At 44.2% G+C, this 18,397-nt stretch overlaps 3 protein-coding genes, 1 long non-coding RNA gene and 2 other non-coding genes across 6 annotated transcripts; 3 read left to right on the top strand and 3 right to left on the bottom strand.

The window, feature by feature from the left end:
• The first annotated feature begins 676 nt into the window (after positions 1-676).
• LOC4339446 (mitochondrial outer membrane protein porin 2-like) lies at positions 677-4,171 on the top strand. The gene is made up of 6 exons (NM_001420760.1): positions 677-820; positions 974-1,041; positions 2,361-2,471; positions 2,604-2,693; positions 2,781-2,989; positions 3,377-4,171. The coding sequence occupies exons 1-6, from the start codon at positions 757-759 to the stop codon at positions 3,675-3,677; spliced, it is 843 nt and encodes a 280-aa protein (NP_001407689.1). The 5' UTR covers positions 677-756; the 3' UTR covers positions 3,678-4,171.
• A 134-nt stretch (positions 4,172-4,305) lies between these two features.
• On the bottom strand, positions 4,306-6,262 carry LOC107275689 (AP2-like ethylene-responsive transcription factor PLT1). The gene is made up of 7 exons (XM_026025703.2): positions 6,018-6,262; positions 5,841-5,965; positions 5,638-5,735; positions 5,477-5,550; positions 5,302-5,352; positions 5,140-5,216; positions 4,306-5,019 (listed from the first exon to the last, which is right to left on the bottom strand). The coding sequence occupies exons 1-7, from the start codon at positions 6,260-6,262 to the stop codon at positions 4,394-4,396; spliced, it is 1,296 nt and encodes a 431-aa protein (XP_025881488.1). The 3' UTR covers positions 4,306-4,393.
• Positions 6,263-7,052: 790 nt separating this feature from the next.
• TRNAM-CAU (transfer RNA methionine (anticodon CAU)) lies at positions 7,053-7,140 on the top strand. Its single transcript is given in 2 exon segments — positions 7,053-7,090; positions 7,105-7,140. It is a non-coding gene; the product is annotated as a tRNA-Met (tRNA).
• Positions 7,141-7,146: 6 nt separating this feature from the next.
• LOC112939122 (small nucleolar RNA snoR114) lies at positions 7,147-7,227 on the top strand. Its single transcript, XR_003242664.1, has one exon. It is a non-coding gene; the product is annotated as a small nucleolar RNA snoR114 (small nucleolar RNA).
• Positions 7,228-7,386: 159 nt separating this feature from the next.
• LOC9269289 (probable aldehyde dehydrogenase) lies at positions 7,387-13,340 on the bottom strand. The gene is made up of 15 exons (XM_015783771.3): positions 13,134-13,340; positions 12,790-12,869; positions 12,142-12,245; positions 11,830-11,897; positions 11,152-11,209; positions 10,838-10,951; positions 10,498-10,581; positions 10,171-10,389; positions 9,575-9,706; positions 9,388-9,477; positions 8,945-9,034; positions 8,397-8,606; positions 8,019-8,129; positions 7,733-7,812; positions 7,387-7,646 (listed from the first exon to the last, which is right to left on the bottom strand). The coding sequence occupies exons 1-15, from the start codon at positions 13,205-13,207 to the stop codon at positions 7,508-7,510; spliced, it is 1,653 nt and encodes a 550-aa protein (XP_015639257.1). The 5' UTR covers positions 13,208-13,340; the 3' UTR covers positions 7,387-7,507.
• A 1,622-nt stretch (positions 13,341-14,962) lies between these two features.
• LOC136356439 (uncharacterized) lies at positions 14,963-15,647 on the bottom strand. Its single transcript, XR_010741248.1, has 3 exons — positions 15,380-15,647; positions 15,224-15,289; positions 14,963-15,133 (listed from the first exon to the last, which is right to left on the bottom strand). It is a non-coding gene; the product is annotated as an uncharacterized lncRNA (long non-coding RNA).
• Between the last annotated feature and the right edge of the window lie 2,750 nt (positions 15,648-18,397).

An 18,397-nucleotide genomic window follows, 5' to 3' on the forward strand; every position in this document is an offset into this window, starting at 1 on the left:
ATAAATTTTGGTTGAATAAATTATTTTTGGTAGATATAGTTTCCAAACTTTCAATGTATCCCTATGATATATTTTATGAAAAACGTGTATTGCACGTGCACGATTACTAGTGCCCAGATAAATTAGTACTGATCTTGTCCCGCTCAAGGCCTCAAACCTCGGTAAAAATAATTTCACGGCGGTAAAAATAAAACATGGCACCATCTTTTTACTCAAGAAAGAAGGCAAAAATCCTGTCGCTATTCACCAATCACGCAAAACCCTTCTCTCCAAGAACACGGCGCCCTCACCTCACATCTCACATCAATTTTGATACCATTTTCAACCTTACCAAATTTTAATAAAGTTATAAAAAAATGGCTGCATTTAGTTTGTTACCATATTTTAATACTTATAGAAATCCTACTAAAATTTTAGCAAGTTATCAAAATTTGACAACTATATTGCTAAAATTTGGTAAGGTTTTTTTTACATCAAAGTGAACAGTCCCAAAAGTTCACCCTGCGCAACAATTAAATTAAGCAAATTAAATCATTTTTGGCATCTTCTTCCTCCCCAAGAAAAAGGGCCAGGATAAGCCCATCCGACGGCGCAGGCGAGCCGAGAGCCCCGCGAGCGCAGATCTGGGCCGTCCGCCCGCCGATAAATACCAGCTCTCTCCTCCACTCCGCTTCACCCCCAAATCAAATCCCCTTCTCCCATTTTTCCTCTCCTCGCTTCTCGCCGCAGCCGCCGCCGCCTCCTCCTCCTCTCGCCATGGCCGCCGCTGCTCCCCCCGCGGGCCCCGGGCTCTACTCCGACATCGGCAAGAAGGCTAGAGGTTCGGGGATGCTGCGTCGTTGCTGGTTCTTTTTGTGGGGTGTTTTTGTGGTTGGGGTTTTGTGATTTTGTTGCCCTTTTGCTTGGGGTTGTTTCTTGGTTTCTTGGGTGTTTGCTGACGCTGGTTGTTTTTTTTTTCTGGTGGGATTTGCAGATCTCCTGTATAGGGATTACCACACGGACCAGAAGTTCACGCTCACCACCTACGCCGCGAACGGAGCTGTGAGTTCCTCCCCACGACGCCTTTCATTTTTTTGGGTGGTGTTCTTGTGAAGTTATCTTGTTCTGTTCTTTTACTAGTATCTGGTTTGGTTTGGTTTTTGGTTTGCTGCGAGTAGGTGTTTGTTGGTAGGAGCACTTTGGTGGGCAGTGGGTGTGGGTGTGGGTTAGGCTTTAGGAGTTGGGAGCAAGTTGCGGTGGAATTACGGCTTGATTTATTTTCTGAAGCAAATCTGTGTAGGTTTGTGATTGCGATGGTTTGTGGTTCCCGCTTGGTTTAGTTTCCTACTAGTAAGGATTCAGGTAGGTTGGGGGTGTGTTCTTTGTTACAGAGTCTGCAGCTATGTGTGATTTGTTACTGGTGTAAATGTAATCAGTCGTGATTTAGGGTTTATAATTGTTTTTTCTTCACAAATAACTCATGATTTATGTGTCTAGGTTGTATTGTCATATTCTAGCTGTCGATGGTGTCTTTGCGCTCTGCGTGTAGTGGCTGATTGTGTGTTTGACACTTGCTGTGTATTACTGTATTATCATGTAGGCTTGTAGCTGAATGTATCATGACTCTTTAGTGGTTAATCTGCAAGTGTTGGTGAGGACATGTGCCATTGAAGTTCACACGCCTGTCTTTGAACTTTATATGGCTTAGTTTTGTTTAAAGTCACTTATCTTTCACCGTTGCTACAGAATTACTACATCCATGGAGTATTTGTTTCTAGTCCTCTGTGTCTACTCATATGGACTCAGTGTTTGTTCCCTTATTGGTTACTATTGCCATGAATTTGAGCTACATGTAGGCTAGTAATATGCAGTCGCAGTTTAGGACAATTTAGGATGTGTTTAAATTTCTCTTTCTTGACTATGGAACTGTTGATGAAGTTGTTAGATGTTTTTTCAGAATGTATCTCATCTGTGACCTCAGTATGGAGGTGCCTATATGTGCCATATATCATGTTAATATGTTGTTTACATTTGTTTACATATATCATGTTAGTACATTATTTCCCTCCTGTATAGTGTATATTCAGTCTGTTCTCATGGTCATGTGTTGGTGACCTTATGGACTTGGTACTTTCGATGACAGATCACTGAGGTTTAGTATGGTGCTTACCTTTATCATGTACTGGTGATGCTGAAAATAGTGTTTTCAATTGCTCTGTCATGCTGCAACTGCGTAGCATAATGTCTATATAATCTTTACCTGTATCTCTGTTATGACGTTTTGTTGTCAATCTCCTTTGGCTAAACTTAGTATCTGTAGCATTGCATATGAAACTTTCCCAAGATTATAATGAGGTATGTTTTTTCCCTGCTTTTTCTAGGCAATCACTGTTGCTGGCACGAAGAAAAATGAGTCCATCTTCTCTGAAATCCAGAGCCAGGTGAAGAACAACAATGTGTCCGTGGATGTGAAAGCAACTTCAGACTCAAAAGCACGTTCTTTTCTTCTTCTCTTCTCTCTCTTCCATAACTTTTTTATTACCATGCCTTTGCTGATTATGCATAGCATGAAATTAAGGCCGCCATTTCTGTAGCAGTGACTGATTAATTATCTCTTTTGCCAGTTGATAACTACATTCACAGTTCATGATCTGGGCACTCCAGGCCTGAAGGGAATTCTATCCATTCCTTTTCCCTACCAGAAGTCTGCAAAGGTACATGCCATTTCTTTTCTAGCTTGTACAATATGCTGAATCTCAATTTTGAGTCCTGTATAATTTCCTCCGTGTGTTTGGTTTCAGGCTGAAGTCCAGTACTTGCATCCACATGCTGGCCTGAATGCTATTGTTGGCCTGAATGCAAATCCTCTTGTTAGCTTTTCTGGTGTGTTTGGAACTGGGGCTTTTGCTGTTGGTACTGATGTTGCATTTGATACTGCAACTGGGGACTTCACCAAGTACAATGCGGGACTGAGCCACACTACTCCAGATCTCACTGCAGCACTGCTTCTGTAAGCAGTTTCATCCAATTCTTTGGTGTATTAACACTTCTCTAATATTCGTACTGTTGTTTTGGCCCTTTACCTGTTGTTTAACTCCTCCAAGTCCCAATCAATTGGCAGTATTTTCTGGGGACTTCTTAGGGCAGCTTGCTCAGCATCCTCTGTGTCATCTGTATGCTAGTTTGGACTAGTATTAGTGCAACAAGTTACCGCAGTTGATGTGTTTTTCTAACATGCTTAGATTTTGGCAGCAGTTTCTGGGGACTTCTTGGGCAGTTTGCTTTGCATGTGTCATCTATATGCTAGTTTGGAATTGGTGCAACAAGTTACTGCAATAGATGTGTTATTCTAGCATGCTTTGATTTTGGTAGTAACAGAGTGATTTGCAAATTTCAGGAACAACAAGGGAGACAGCCTTGCTGCTTCCTACTACCACAAGGTGAGCAAAACAAGTGCTGTTGGAGCAGAGCTGGCTCACAGCTTCTCGAGCAACGAGAACACTCTCACCTTCGGGACACAGCATGCCCTGGATGAACTCACTACTGTGAAGGCGCGCTTCAACAACTTTGGCATGGCCAGTGCGCTCATCCAGCACGAGTTCAGGCCCAAGTCGCTCGTCACCATCTCCACTGAGGTTGATACCAAGGCCATCGACAAGAGCTCCAAGGTTGGGCTGTCCCTGGTCCTCAAGCCTTGAAGGTCGCCTGCTTTTTCTGGTTTGGTTTAGGATGCTAGCTTTTGATATCAGCAGCTCATTGAACAAAACTTGTAATCGGCTTAACTTTGGTTGCCTCTAGCCTGTTCTAGACTACATGAGGGTTTCTGTTACCAGTCAATCTGTCTCGGTTTCTTTTTGGTCATTTGCGGGCATATTGATGGGAAAACATGTCCCGGAATCTGAGTGTCAAAACTCTTGGGTGAAATTGGTCACGTACTTCAAAGTTCACCCTCTGAATCCAGCTGCAGATACTTCTGTTTGATTCAAAACCATATTTCTTCTCTAACTAGGCTACTTTGAATTCATCTTGTTCATCATAAGATGGCATATATCTGCTGCTTATAAGTGCACAGGATGCATTTATTTGGCTAATTCGTTATTAGACAGGTCTGAGCCCGTAGTAATCATTGAAGCACACGACATGCCATTCTGTTATTTGTTTATCATTATATCACTATAATCACTATTCTGTTATTTGTTTATCATTATATCACTATAATCACTATCTCCTTTTTGTTCAATGCAATGCCTGGAAAGTGTTAGTGAGCAAAATAAGCTTTCTGCTTTGTTGTTCGGCACAAGTCTGTAAACATGTCAAATGGAAAAGTAATCAGTGAAAAAGGGAAGGTTGATTTGTAGCTGAACACAAAGTGTTAGCAATTTACACAAGATACAAATCCTGAGCCACCAACATGCTATTGCTGCAGCGACTGCATGCTTCCAAAACCACTATAACATGCGATGTCCTCTTCAAATCCAGCACTACCACTTGCAGCATGCACATTTCCTGATGAAAGCAGATCACACATGTCCATGTCCGGAGCAGCATCTCCCTGGAAGAAGTTGTGGTATTCATATCCTTCTCCTGGATGGGCACCCGGCTCTCTCATCTCACCTCCATTTTCTTCACCTGCATCTGAATTCTTCTCAACCAGCTGCCTGAACATCGACGATTTCAGAAGAAGGCTAAGAGCAGTGGATGATGATCTCTTTCTAGATGAGCCACTGGGAGAGATTATCATGGAGGCTTCTTGATTATTAGTACTGCTACTGCCACCGTCACCACCACCCAGTGATTGTGCATTGTGATATGAGGTGAAAGGATTGCTCTGAGGGAGCATCATCATCTGGGTTTCCATTGGGAGGAAGTGATCTACAGGGATCTGCATTGCAAGAGCTTCTGCAGGGTTCATGGCAACATGAGCAGGGGTTGGCTTCAGCCATGTGATGTATGATCTGAGGTCGAAGTTCGTGACGGCGTTTACGCCTTTGTACTCGATCGCGGCGATGTCGTAGGCACGGGCAGCCTCTTCTTGAGTGCCTGGAGAAAAAGATTTAGGAAGAATGGCAGATGGGCCGATGTTAAGATGTGAAGTTTTGGATGCATTGGAATACCAATTCACAATGTAGAATAGAGTATAAGCACTGTTCTTGTACTCACTGTAGGTTCCTAGGTAGAGGTACTTGTTTCCGAAAACACGCCCAATTCTTGCTTCCCATCTTCCATTTTGATGATGCCTGAAAGTATGCAGTAGACATTCAGTGACAAACCTATCTTCAGAACTGTTGATAGAGTACAATACATTTTTCTGTCCAAATATACCTCGCAACCCCTCTGTACTTGGACACACCTCTTGAGAAGCCACTGCTCTTCCTGGCATCAGTTTAGATGCTTGTCAAAGTTGAATAGGTGATAACAGAATAGGAGACTGAACCTCTCTCTAAAAAAAAGTAAAAAAAGAATAGGAGATTGAACATGCTAAAGACTTTGATGGTACCTCCTTAGAGATGCAAGATACTCTTCCTTAGTAAGATTCTCCATTATCTTCAACTCCTTTTCATAGTCCATTACCTGAAATATATCAAATGAACCTCATATATTATGATTCACAACTGTGTTTCTAGTATGGGCCAGCTTGCTAAGTAGATATTCTTATACCGGAAAATTTGTATAGGTAGTTGGTCCCCAGTACTTGAGAGCAGCAAGGTCATAAGCCCTTGCTGCTGCCTCCTCCTCATCATATGCTCCAAGATAGACTGATGCAAATCAAAACAACATGTGCATAATTACTCAAACTGATCTATAGCATAGCTATGCTATTGCAAACACAAGCAGAAGGAAGAAGAACAAGATCACTTTACCCTGCTTGCCCTTCTTCCTCTGTGTAGGATTCCACGAGTTCTTGTCCCACAAATGTGCTTCGAAACGACCTGTCCACCGATGCCTACATGACAACATCTTCTTGTCATCTCTACAAGCTCTGAATCTGTCACAAGGCACAAGAATTTTTCAGTGTATATATGGTTTACTTCTTTTACCTGCTAACTCCACGAAACCTAGAGCTCCTCTTGACAGTGATGCCTGACAAGGACGACTTGCCAATGCCACCACCATTGGTGTCACCATCACCATTGATCGGTGCGAGCAAAGACGGCTCCCTCCTTCTCCTCCTGACAACCGGGCCCGCCTCGGCGCCGCCTTCCAGCGCATTGATGATCATTGCTGGAGATGATCCTGAGTAGTTTTCAATCTCATTCTTCACCATCATGATGCTATGATCCATGGTTGTTAGTTGTTACTGCTTACTAACTTGGTTCTTGGCCTCCAATGTAGCATGTAGCTATCTGAATGACTGAATGAACAGTAGCAACACTGAAGAAAAGAAGCGGATTTGATCCAGGAGAGACACCATTACCTGCAGGTGTGTTTATGTACTGGTTGCATTGGCTGGCGACAGAGTTTGTCACCTAGTAGAGACAAGACAATGTGTTGATGATTCCATGGCTAAATGAGCTTCACTGCGTCCCTGATTACTATGATGAGTTCTTGTCCATATTCCTGTTTGGAAACATCGATTTTAACCGCAAATGTTTTTTGTCTCAAGGCGGCTGTGAGATGTGCAGAATCGAGTACAATTTTTTTTACCTGTTTATTGTCAGCATATTTTGCGGTGTCATACAGGCTGCAACAAGAAGCCAAAGTATTATTCTCACACGAGTCCAAGCTCAAATCTTGGCGCCTTCTTGTGGCGAGACAAAACAGCAGCAAATAGCTGAGAAAACTGTGCTTTTTTTCCGCCTTGTTTGTATCTGTGTTAGCGTCTTTTGCAGCTCACGGTCTCATCTGCAGTCTGAGCGCGCCATGGACAGAGTTCTCATTATGTCTGGGCTCACCAGAGTTCGTGTCATGGACAGGAATGCCGATCCAATTAGAGCCATTGAAGTTTGGATCGCTACCAAATTAGAGTGTCTGGGAGCAAAATTTGCCTTAAAATTTCTACTAGCTACAGTGTTCGCCCAGAAGGCGGAAGAAGCACCGGAAATATATGAAAATAAAGAACGTGCAACAAAAACGGGGTGGTGGCGCAGTTGGCTAGCGCGTAGGTCTCATAGCTAAACGTGAGTAATCCTGAGGTCGAGAGTTCGAGCCTCTCTCACCCCAAATATTGAGTGATGAGGGAATGCTCCTGTGACAACTGGGTTCGTCACATTCATCTGATCTCAGATGTTTACGAGCTAGTCTGAACTCGATTAAATTTTTTTTGTTCAAATGCAACTGATTTCATGTATAATCTCCACGTTCCAAACAAGTCATTGATGTTAACGAAGTACTGCCTAGTGGATGGACAAAAAAAAGCGCGAGCAAAGTTTGGACACTAGCAAACAGGCAACCATTATTCAGAACACATTTCACAACCATTTCCTGCCTTTTTATTATGCTCTCGGGGTTAATGAAACACATGATTGCCCAGACGGGGCAAATTATTCAGAATAACATGCTACAAGCTAATCTAGCCTTGACATAGTATTTATGTAGCGGAAGGTAGTGCCCGGTTCTTAGGCAAGGGGCCAATGTCATATATGATCTCCCTGTGGCAAGACCAAACGAGTTTAATGGCTTCTGGAGTTCCGATCCCTGCACCTCTTGGATCACCAGCAGGCCCAAACCTGAATTACAAATAATAAAATGACATGTTAACCTATTTTGGTTAAAAAAGGAAGATGGCAGGTTCCAGTTTCTAGTCTTAGCTCACCAGTGGTTCTGTGGAGCACCAGTTGTCCTTGCTCGGATGCCGGCATATGTTGTCCCGTTAACTGATCGCCCAAGTACTTCCTGAAAACCGATGAGTGTGTGTTGGATAAGTCACTGAGCCGATTGGATTCAAGTGTTCAATTGTTGGTGGCAAAAGCTGCGTGAGTATTGCTACAAGATGGCTTGACAAATGTTAGCCTAACTAGCTTGGTGGTACCGTGGTAGAATTATTCAACCAAGTGAATGGGCATGGGTGCAACACACAACAGAGATGAAAACCAACTTACCTGCAGGAATAAAGGGTCGTTTGAAACAACTGCAGCCGTCAGATGAGCGTTCATCCTTTCACAGGCTTCTAATACTAATTCAAGCTCATCATCAGAATACTCTGTAACCACCTGCGCATATGAACTTGGAATAGGTTAGTACTATATCACAATGACAATTGAAACTTGTAGGTTGTTATCAATTCTATTGAAAGCTAGCATGCATATGCACAAAATCACTGATTAACTACAAGTAGACCATACCATATTAAAGAAAAGTACTCCTATTCTTTAACCATGCAGTAGGTTAACAAAATTCATGTCATAGCTATGCCAGGTTACCGTTAAATAAAAAATTGTATCTAATCGTGGCAAGACAATGCATCAAAAATCTCTTACCTGGAAAGGACCAAAGATCTCCCTTGTCACAAGCTCAAAATTGCCACTTTTAAGGATTTCCGATAGAGGAACAAATACAGCAGTTGGTTTGAAGGCACCATATATTTCTGGGATAGAATGGTTCTCCAGAGGTTCACCACCAAACAGGACCTTTGATCCTGGTATTTTGAGAAGGTTTTTCATGTGCTCTATCATGCTTGATGTTGTAACCTGGACGGCATAGGAAAAATATATTTAACTTCATGGAGAAACCATAATGATGGTCATCTAGTTATGCAACCACATGAACAAATTAACAAGCAAAAATGAGTGTTGAATGGCTCCATGTCCATTTTCTCTATATATGTTTTGCAAGGATCAGTTCCAGTCAGTTCTTCTAGACACTTTGATATTTGAACCTAGTAGCCACTAGCAGGGATTCAGGAACATATATAGTTGCCCATCCCTATTTTGTTTTTCAACAACTTTTGAACCACAAAATGTTCAAATACTAACAAAAAATAGTATTAATACATGAAAATGGCTAGTGATTAGAGTTGATCACTCACAGTAAGGACTGGGCCAATGGTCAAGTCTTCAAGCTTCCTTCTTTCAGAAAGACTTTTCATTTTATCAAGAAGCCCACTAGACGACCAATTCTGCAAGTTAAGAAAATTAAACAACAGATTAAGATATGAAAAGTAACACAAGCTCAACTAGCTTCCAAAGCTCAAATAAAAAAGAAAGACAAATTGTATTTTCCTTTTCTCAGGAGCACTGGACCTATTGTCTTGAAATCAGTAGGATCGATATTATAAGACAGTCGGTCTTAAACCTAGTGTTGATCATTGGATAAGTTACTACTGTAGTCATAAATAACCTTGTCCATAAGTAAATGGCTCAAACCATCAAGATAAAAAAGAAGCATGTAACATAAGTTATATGTCAAGAGTCATGATCACAGTCAAAGACTCAAGCAAAGAAGGAACATAATACTAATCTTCACTATTACCTTGTGCATGAATAGAATAGACTGAGCAGAGCACTTCTGACCACTGCAAGCATAAGCATCCTGGTCGCAAACCCATGCAATGTAATCAACCTGTTTGGGTATGGAAAAGTATGTCAGGTCAGCTCGGTAGCTACGCACTGAATTTTTTATATACAATACGAAGAACTGAACAGAAATGACTTCAGACCTCTTGAACATCTGGACCAAGAATTTTCCAGTCAAAACCAGCATCTTCCAATTTGATTTTGCCTTTCAAATCAGCAGCCAATTTCTCTGCTATCCGTGAGCTCCCAGTGAAGAGGGTCATTTTCGGATTTGCCTAAAAGAGATCATGTGAAAATCAAATTCAGCATGAAATCTGTGCTGCTAGTAGGACAGAAGTGTACTTTTGGCACTGCATATAAAACTATCAGATGCATTTTAGTTGTGAATTAAATCCTTAACAATCCATTGGAAATGATGTATCACCCCAACAAAGGAAAGATCAGATGAATTGCAGCACACTGGTCCGGTGGTCCTATATTAACATGATGAGCAGCATATAATGTTACAATATGGAACTCAGTTGATCAGATATTGAGAAATGTAGGTATTTCAATCCAGTAATTACAAAGTATTGACATGGTCAAATGCATTATTCAAAAGCAATTATCAAGGGGAAACTGTAAAACTCTCATCTTCTAAAAGGTGGTGTTAGTGATAATGTGTGCTAATTTGTTATGCTATCTGATACAGCATGTAATCTCTTTACTTTACAGTGAGTGAGAGGGTAGCTATTCAAACCTCTAACAGCAGCTTGTTCATCGTGATACCATCAGAATTTATGAAGTCCACATCCTCTGCTGGCATCCCACATGCGTGAAGCAACCTAAGCATCTGGTCCATCACAATGCTAACTTTGCTGTCAACTTTGAGGACAGGTTTATTTCCCATATACAGTGCTCCCATTAGTTGCAGTAATGGAATCTCCAATGGGAAATTGAACGGTGTGATAATTGCAACCTGTTCAGAATTATATATATAACATTAGAGCTAACATGATACCCAAAAAAAACCTGGTATTGCCTAAATAAATGGCTAAACATTCAACTACATTGTTAGAGTACTCACCGGACCATATGGCCAACGGTAACCATTACTGCTTTGTCCAAGATGGTTGCCAGGTACAGCAAATGATCGAGCCAGAAAGCGTACCTACCATACCAGAGAAATAGTTGATGTGAATGATGAGAATATATCGGAGAAGTTTTTTCAATCTGCAGAATGCAGCATTTTGCAAGTTCCTTGGAAATGATGTGCTCTTTCAACAAATTACAAGTCTACCACTACAAACTGCAGCGCTAATGAAAGTATCAATTATATCATAGTACTTGTGAACATGTCAATGAAGGAACTGATCTGATATGTAGATTACACTGATACTATGAAATGGTCCTCTCTTTTTTTATACCTGATCTCCACAAAAGTTCTCCAAGAATTTTTGAGAGACTTGAACTTCTGCAAGAGCTTGCTGATAGCTCTTTGGAGATACCCTCTGGATAAGTTTAGCAAAGAAATCTGAAACCTGTCAATCACCAATGACACAATCAGAAACTAAAAGCAATAGATAGAAAAGCATATCCTTTATTCTCTCCTTCTCAACATGACCTAATTTGGCATTTATAGGAGTGTCATAATGCAGGCCAATGGATGCACAGCTAGAGTCATCTAAAATCTCACTGAAAGTAATAGGAAGTCAAACCATTTAATTTTAAGATAACATACCACAGGTTGACCAAGCATGTTTGCAGCTTTGGCAGATATATCTCCATACATGAGATACCTGCATATTAAAGATACCGAAGTTCGTCAAAGCATACATGAGCATTGTTGTTAACTGCCACTGTCAGTGTCAGTTATACAGTACAAGTTTAAATATAGTACACAGTTTTTTATCGTATTGAATTTTTCCTACTCCACAAAGTTTGTTTACTGTGTGTAAAGCATGTTGTTATCAGCAATATATTTTTGGGAAAATTGATAATTTGTCACTCCTTAGAGTGGTACATCATTTTCCAACTCCATGTGACCCTAGGATCACATGTGATAGACACACAGGGGGGTAAATCATCCATTTGATACCAAATCCCCTATGTGTATAGCTTGGCTTTTCGGGGGAGTTGGAGTCAACTGTGCAAGAACAAGGATACTGTAGCTAACTATTCATGTAGCATAGCACAAATACTTCAGTGACCAGGAGTTTGATAAAGCTGCAAAAATTTATCAATGAGAAAGAAGAGCCAGTAAGTGGATTAGCTATCAGGTAAAATAAACTCTGTTGTGTTAGATGCCTTTTGTAATGCATCCAAAGTTGGGGTTCAAACACAACAGACAGCCAAAAGAAAAAAGTCAAACATTGGAAAACCATGCAATGCATTAGTAGTACAAGAAAACTACACTGACCTCTCTGGAGCTTTAAGTGGGTTGTGAAGTCCATGCTTTGGGCAATTAGATAAACTCTCTACAAATGGCTGCACCGGAAAAAAAAAATGCACGTTGCCTGAGGATACGCTTCAGAGCAGATAACAGATTCACAGTAATATCAACTAAGTCTAAATATAACCGTAGTCAGTCATTTTAATGTAAGAGAGTTTGTTTCTTTAACGGATCAATCTGTGGGTTTTTTTAGTGGAGTAAGCTGAGGAAGGTTAATAACAATTAATATCACCGCAACACGGAAATAATAAAAGAAACATCTGAAAGTAACTAACGTACCTTTATTTCTGCTTCCTGAACCTCAGCAACTTTGATAAATTTTTCACCATTTAAAGGATCAACTAGCCAATTCCAGTTACCAGATGTTGTCCAACTGCCCTGCACTGAACTTAACCCTATCAGCAGTCTGATCAGAACTTTATTTATCAAGCATCTCTACGTCCATGCCAAAATAACTTCTTTCTTCCATATAGGTGAAAGGCTACATGACAGTGACATGTTTGACTGGAACAACCATTCGGAAATAAACTACACCTTAACTCTTATTAGCTCAGTAGAAGTTAGAACTGAATGTTTATGAAGCAAAGAGATCAAGCACATGTCATTGCTTTGAAAAATCAACAGTAATGTGCGGCAAAACTGCATAAGCAGTCATAACATAACCTGTGGAAAGTATGAGAATTACCAAACACGTATTTCCTCTTCAAAATATAATAGGCATGGCATTTTATCGTTCAAATAAGACACAATGTCAAACTCTTCTCAAGTAAAATTACTTCCCACCATAACCATATGAACTAGTTTGTGCACTGCCACAGCATTCCTATGAATTGGTTTTGCAACATCACAAGCACTAACTAATAATATCCCTCCAGATTCAATGTGTACAAAAACAATAAGCAGAACCCCAAATGGGAGCTCTCTTACCAAAATTCTGCACTTCCGCCGGGCTCGAACCTGAAATTTCCTGAGGAGACACCGTCGCGAATGGCGGCGTGTGCATCCACCTGCCAATCAATCACCCAAACGATGAGTCGACCATATTCATCGCCCGCAACCAAAACCACGATGCCGGATCGCTCCCAAAAAAAACGGTGGAAAAAGCGAGCGCCGCAACGAGCGGCTCGACCGGAAACTCGCATCAGATCACCCAAACGCCAACGGCGCCCAAACCGCCGCAGCACGATCCACGCACGCACGCACGCACGCACGCCCATTCCCGACAACCCTCCACGCGAGCAGATCAGGGGAGGGGGTTTCAGACAGATCACCTGGAGGCGAGCGCGGCGGGGCCTGACCGCCGGACGGCGGCGGCGAGGCGCCGCCGGGAAAGGATGAGGCTCATGGCTCTCGATCGGCGAGCTCGGGCCGCGCGCGGCGCGGCGACCCGGCGGTGGAGCGGAGCGGAGTGGTGTCCTCGCCTCGCTCTCTTCTTTCCACGGTACGGTCTCGTGTCGCGACTCGCTGCGTGCGTGTGCAGTGGCAGCGGCAGCGTGGGTGTCCTCGATTTATGGAGGCGAGAAGAGGTGGGCTGATATGATGATGATCCGATGATGTGATCGGCGAGGAGGAGGGGAAGTGAATCCCGGAATTTTTTTTATTTTTAATTTTTTTATTAAAAGTTTTACAAAAATAATTTTCCATTTTAAAAATTGACGGAAGTAGTCGCCTACCGCCCTCTGGGAAGGCGATTTTTAAAAATCGCCCTCCCAGAGGGCGGCGAAAATGACGTGGCAGACGGCCGTTCGCTCTCGGGCGACGGCCGTCAACGAAATTTGCAGGCGGCCCCCTTGCCGCCCTCCGCGAGGGCGATTTTGTACTGTGCGGGGGGCCGCCTGCAAATGGGCGGCGAGGGGGGGCATGGAATTTTGCAGGCGGCCCCCTTGCTGCCCTCCGCGAGGGCGATTTTGTACTGTGCGGGGGGCCGCCTGCAAATGGGCGGCGAGGGGGCATGGAATTTTGCAGGCGGCCCCCTTGCCGCCCTCCGCAAGGGCGATTTTGTACTGTGCTCTATATTTTTTGTATAAATATCAATAGTTATCAAATCTTTTTATATTGAAAACTATACAAGATTAAAATCTCCAAGACTGGTAAAATACAATTTTATTATTTTTTAGGGCATATTTGGATTGTTACCGTACAAATATTTTGTTACCGTACAAATATTTTATTAATTTTTAGGGCATATTTGGATTGTTAGTGCCAAATTTTTCTTCACGACCAAATATTTGGTAAGGTAAAATTGCATTTGATCATATTTGGTTTGCTGCCAAAATGTAAAATTGTAGTGAAGAATGTTCTACATAATCTTAAATCTAGATTACGTATTACCAATGAATAGGCTTCCATTTTCGTGTGTTGTGTGCTAGTGGGAAAGAAGATATGAAGAGGTTGCCTTCAGATTGTCAATTATATAGCGTCGTTTTCACTGCAATATATGTGAACTCAATGAGATACATTATTCATTAGATGTGACAAGACGATCACGCGTGGGCGTGATTCACTTTATGTAAACAGGCAGCGCCGAAAGTTGATAGTGATAACTCGAGCTGCCGCTTTTCATGTGTGCTGTTGTAGACTGTGCGCGCTACTGGATCTGACACTACCGTGCAGCGCCGAAAGTGTGTTGTCGTGAGCATAAGTTGTTCTAGCACCATATGAATGAAAAGAACTATGTAGACGAGACAAACACAAGTAGTACTGCAGTAGTAATAGCAAAAGTAGTACTGCTTTACAAGTTTGTAAGCCAAAAGAAACGGTCACATAAGGACTGAAGAGGTAGAACACTACTGACGAGGCCTCTTACCCCTGTCCCTCCTACCCTGCGCCCTAATGTGCCCGTGGGAGTACGTGAGTCGGTCCGGGGGTACGGCACGGCCAACCCGTCCTGCCTGTACAGGTGTGACCTCTGGCTGCTCCTGAGTGTGCGCCTCTGGAGCTCCTCCAAGCTGAGAGGAGCCTAGTACGTCGTGGTGGTCTGCACCGTGCAAGTCGTCGTCGTAGAACTGGCTAGTAGGACCAGTCCTACCGGCGTGAGACGAAGAGGCCCCAGTACCGAAGATCCCAGCTGCAAATCCTGCTGGACAAGGACCATCAGTTTCGTACAGGTATTTAACAGTATTAATAAAAAGTAAAGTACCGTGTGGGCGAGGGATCGACGCTCCGTGAGAGGAAGAGCTGGCGAACGCGCCCGAAGAGGTGGCGAACGCCCCTGCGGAGCTCGTGGAAGCGCCGGTCGTGCCTGCGAACGCGCTCGAAGGCAGACGAGGTCCTGCGATGAGGAAACGTGCAGTTAAAACATGGTGACATAATCGTGCAAAAGCTGAAACAAAAATGAACTAATATCTGGGCTGAACTGTACCGTGCGAAACCGGTGCTGTAGGTCGCACTGATCCGAAGCTAGGGGCGCTCGAAGGCAAACGAGGTCCTGCGAGGATGGATCATCAAGTTATGACGGGGTGATGTTTTCGTACAAAAACAGAAACAAAACTTAAGAAACCTCTGGGCTGAGCAGTACCGTGCGAAATAGGTGCCGTAGGTCGAGGTCCTGCTCCGACGGTAGGCGCGCGAGGCCGTGGTTGTACCGGACCAGCTGGAGGTACGACGTCCACGGCGCTGCGACAGGAGAAGACGCGCATGACCGCACACATCTTCTCCTGCATCCGGTCGAAGGTCACCCTCTGCTCAACGTCAGTCAAGTGCAAACCTCTGTTCAACCTCACTTGGACTGCGGTGATATCGGCACTGATATCCCGTGCGGCATCAGCCTATGCAAGATGGAAATAACAAATTCAGTAGTTGTCCTATATTATGCAAGATAAATGAAATAATTGTAAGAAGTAATACAAATTGGATGTACCGCCACGAAGTAGTCTCGGTCACGGTGCGTGGGATACGCGTCCGTGACAGCGGCAACGTGCGGCTCTGGGGCGTCTGGAGTGAAGGTCACACGCGCACGAGTGCGAGGAAGGTACCAACAAAGGTAGTCACGGTAGTTCTCCTCCGTGTGTGGGAAGAGCTCGTTGATCACCTCCTCTGTAGCTAACACCCAGTCGTCAACGTACTGCTGTACACGTGGAGCCCAAAGTGCGCCTGCTAGCTGTCCCCGTCGAGTCAACCTGTTAAGAGAGGTAAATTATATGGCTCGATGAAGTAATTATCATAAAAATTTAGAAATGAACAATCCGAACTCACGAGTGGTCGGCAGGGAGGACGGTCGGCTGCACGTTGCCCGGAAACACCTGCCTAAATCCGAACTGTCTCATCACACGCTGCGGGCAGTGAGGCTCAACGAAAATGTCGAACACCATCGGCAGGATGGTGAGCCAGTAAGCCTGGTCGCGTGTGCACAAGGACGAAAGTCCTAGCGGTGCTCTCGCAGCGACGACCTCTTCTGTGTACGGCTCCCAGATGACGTCGCTCGGCTGGAGACGGTCAAACTCGAACACGAAGTCCGGGTAACCACGTCTCACCTGGACGTGAGCGTAACGACGCTGCAATAAACATGATCGGAATTAGACATGTTATGTGAAGAAAAAAAAAGACGACTGATAAACTTATAACGCAGCGAAGTTGCACTAACCCCACGTCGACACCAGTAAGTCCCCATCGTGGGACCGTCCTCTGGCCACTGCGCGCTGCGACCAACCCCGTAGGGTGCGCTGTCCACCACTGGTCGACCTATGGCAAACCTCTCGGCTGCCCAAAGCTGAAGCAACATAGGGCAGCCAGCGATGATCGCTCCCGCGTCAGTCTTCGTGCACGCCTCACAGAGGGCACGGTACGTGGCTGCTAGCACGGCAGAACCCCAGCTCCACTGCGGCACGTCCTGTGGCTGAGCATCCGCGATGGACCGTGCGTAGTGGACCAGCCGGAAGTCCACAGCGTGCCCGTGGGTGCTAGTGAACATCACCCACCCGAACAACCACAACAGGTACGCCTCAAGGGAGCGTCGGACCGAGTAATCATCAGCGTCAGGGTGCAGAAGGTCCGCCTACAATTAAGAATGAAATGTTAGTACAAAACACTCATTCGGTCGCAAATAAGCACGTATGATAATAACAACTTATTTACTTACAGTGAACTGGAGCAACCAAGCCTTGCTAGGCCCGACTGTAGAGTACGGAGGAAGGGTGGTGGTCGGTCCTAGGTGTGGAAGGCGCATCACCTGCTCGAAGCGCGCAGTGATATCCTCCTTCCACCCAAAAACACCGTCCACGGGACCAACTGCTGCTCCCGCCAGCGGTAGCCCGAGCAGGTACGACACGTCCTGCAGTGTCGGAGCCATCTCCCCACAGGGAAGGTGGAACGTGTGCGTCTCAGGTCTCCAGCGGTCTACAAGAGCGGCAAGGAGTGACCGATCTGCATCCCACCGCTTCGCTGGGTCACGGTCGTCCGCCGCCGCCTCAACAAGCCTACAAAGTGGTAGAAGGCCTGCCGCACGCAACCTGTATAGAGCAAACTTCAAACATAAGTACAACACAAATCAAAGTTGAGTTGAAATGTGAACATACGCGTACCAAGGAACGTGACGGGGGTCGACACGCAACCACTCGCGCGACGTGCGTGGACGGAAGGTGCCGAGCTGTGCACCCTCGACTGCCGACAGGAACGAGCGGTGGTTCCTGTCAATCCCACGGTTCAACAGCGCCGGTGTGTCGTACGCCATACCTGCATCAAATAGGTTGATCAGAAACATATAAATAATTAGTTCAACATAAGTAATAAATGTTGAACTAAGCGAATTACTAACACATATTAAACAAGAGTACAAACAAACAAAAGTGTTTAGTCCGAACACTCATCACGATAACATTATGATACAACACCGAATAATTCGCAATACTACTAGTACAACAATAGTCGGAGGTACTCATTACAACAACATTGAATTGAAATTACACGATAGAAGTATTTAGTCCGAACACTCATTACATCACAACAGCATTTTATTTCCTAAATCGAAAGCATTGTTACACCATAGAATCGCCTGCTGCGCGACGACGCCTTGGCCTTGCGCGCCTGCTTGTTGTTCCTTCACCAGGTGGTCGCCTACCATCACTTGCCTGTCCAGATGGACTAGCATCTGCGCCGCTTGGAACTTCTGCATTCTTCGGGCATTTCTTGTAAGTATGGCCGCGCAGATCACACTTGCTGCAGCGTAAAGTCCTCCCACCTGCTTCTGACTCATCCATATCATTTCTGATGCGTCTAGTTTGGCGTCGACCCTTTTTCACCCTTACCTTAGATGGATCTGGAATATAAAAAACTTGGGCACTCAGCGTTGTGTAAGATCCTGAGATCCCGAACCCATATATCTCCTCACTCCATGTATGAAAGATTGCTTCTTTCCTGAAATAATTTGAGACGTACACATTGGGAGATATGCCACAATCACCGGCAGCAGCAAGAACGTGTGAGCAAGGAAGGTGATGAAGCTTCGGCTTCATACAACTGCAGGTACATCCACCATCCGCCTTCAAGACACATTCCTGCACGGCTTGCTTGCGATAGATACCACGCCTGCTCCTATCAA

Source organism: Oryza sativa, chromosome 5 (assembly GCF_034140825.1).
Source record: "Oryza sativa Japonica Group chromosome 5, ASM3414082v1".
In the NCBI taxonomy this organism is placed as follows: Eukaryota; Viridiplantae; Streptophyta; class Magnoliopsida; order Poales; family Poaceae; genus Oryza; species Oryza sativa.

Bases quoted from the DNA above. Each gene is read 5' to 3' on its own strand.
- LOC9269289 (XM_015783771.3), bottom strand. From the start codon at position 13,207: ATGAGCCTCATCCTTTCCCGGCGGCGCCTCGCCGCCGCCGTCCGGCGG. The intron at 8,130-8,396 runs GTAAGAGATTTT...TCATATGCGCAG, and splicing joins AGATCTTTGGTCCTTTCCAG to GTGGTTACAGAGTATTCTGA. The intron at 7,647-7,732 runs GTGAGCTAAGAC...TTTGTAATTCAG, and splicing joins GGTGCTCCACAGAACCACTG to GTTTGGGCCTGCTGGTGATC.
- LOC4339446 (NM_001420760.1), top strand. From the start codon at position 757: ATGGCCGCCGCTGCTCCCCCCGCGGGCCCCGGGCTCTACTCCGACATC. The intron at 1,042-2,360 runs GTGAGTTCCTCC...TGCTTTTTCTAG, and splicing joins CCTACGCCGCGAACGGAGCT to GCAATCACTGTTGCTGGCAC. The intron at 2,990-3,376 runs GTAAGCAGTTTC...TGCAAATTTCAG, and splicing joins CTCACTGCAGCACTGCTTCT to GAACAACAAGGGAGACAGCC.
- LOC107275689 (XM_026025703.2), bottom strand. From the start codon at position 6,262: ATGGATCATAGCATCATGATGGTGAAGAATGAGATTGAAAACTACTCA. The intron at 5,966-6,017 runs GTAAAAGAAGTA...GCCTTGTGACAG, and splicing joins AGGTTTCGTGGAGTTAGCAG to ATTCAGAGCTTGTAGAGATG. The intron at 5,217-5,301 runs GTATATTTGGAC...GCATACTTTCAG, and splicing joins AAGTACAGAGGGGTTGCGAG to GCATCATCAAAATGGAAGAT.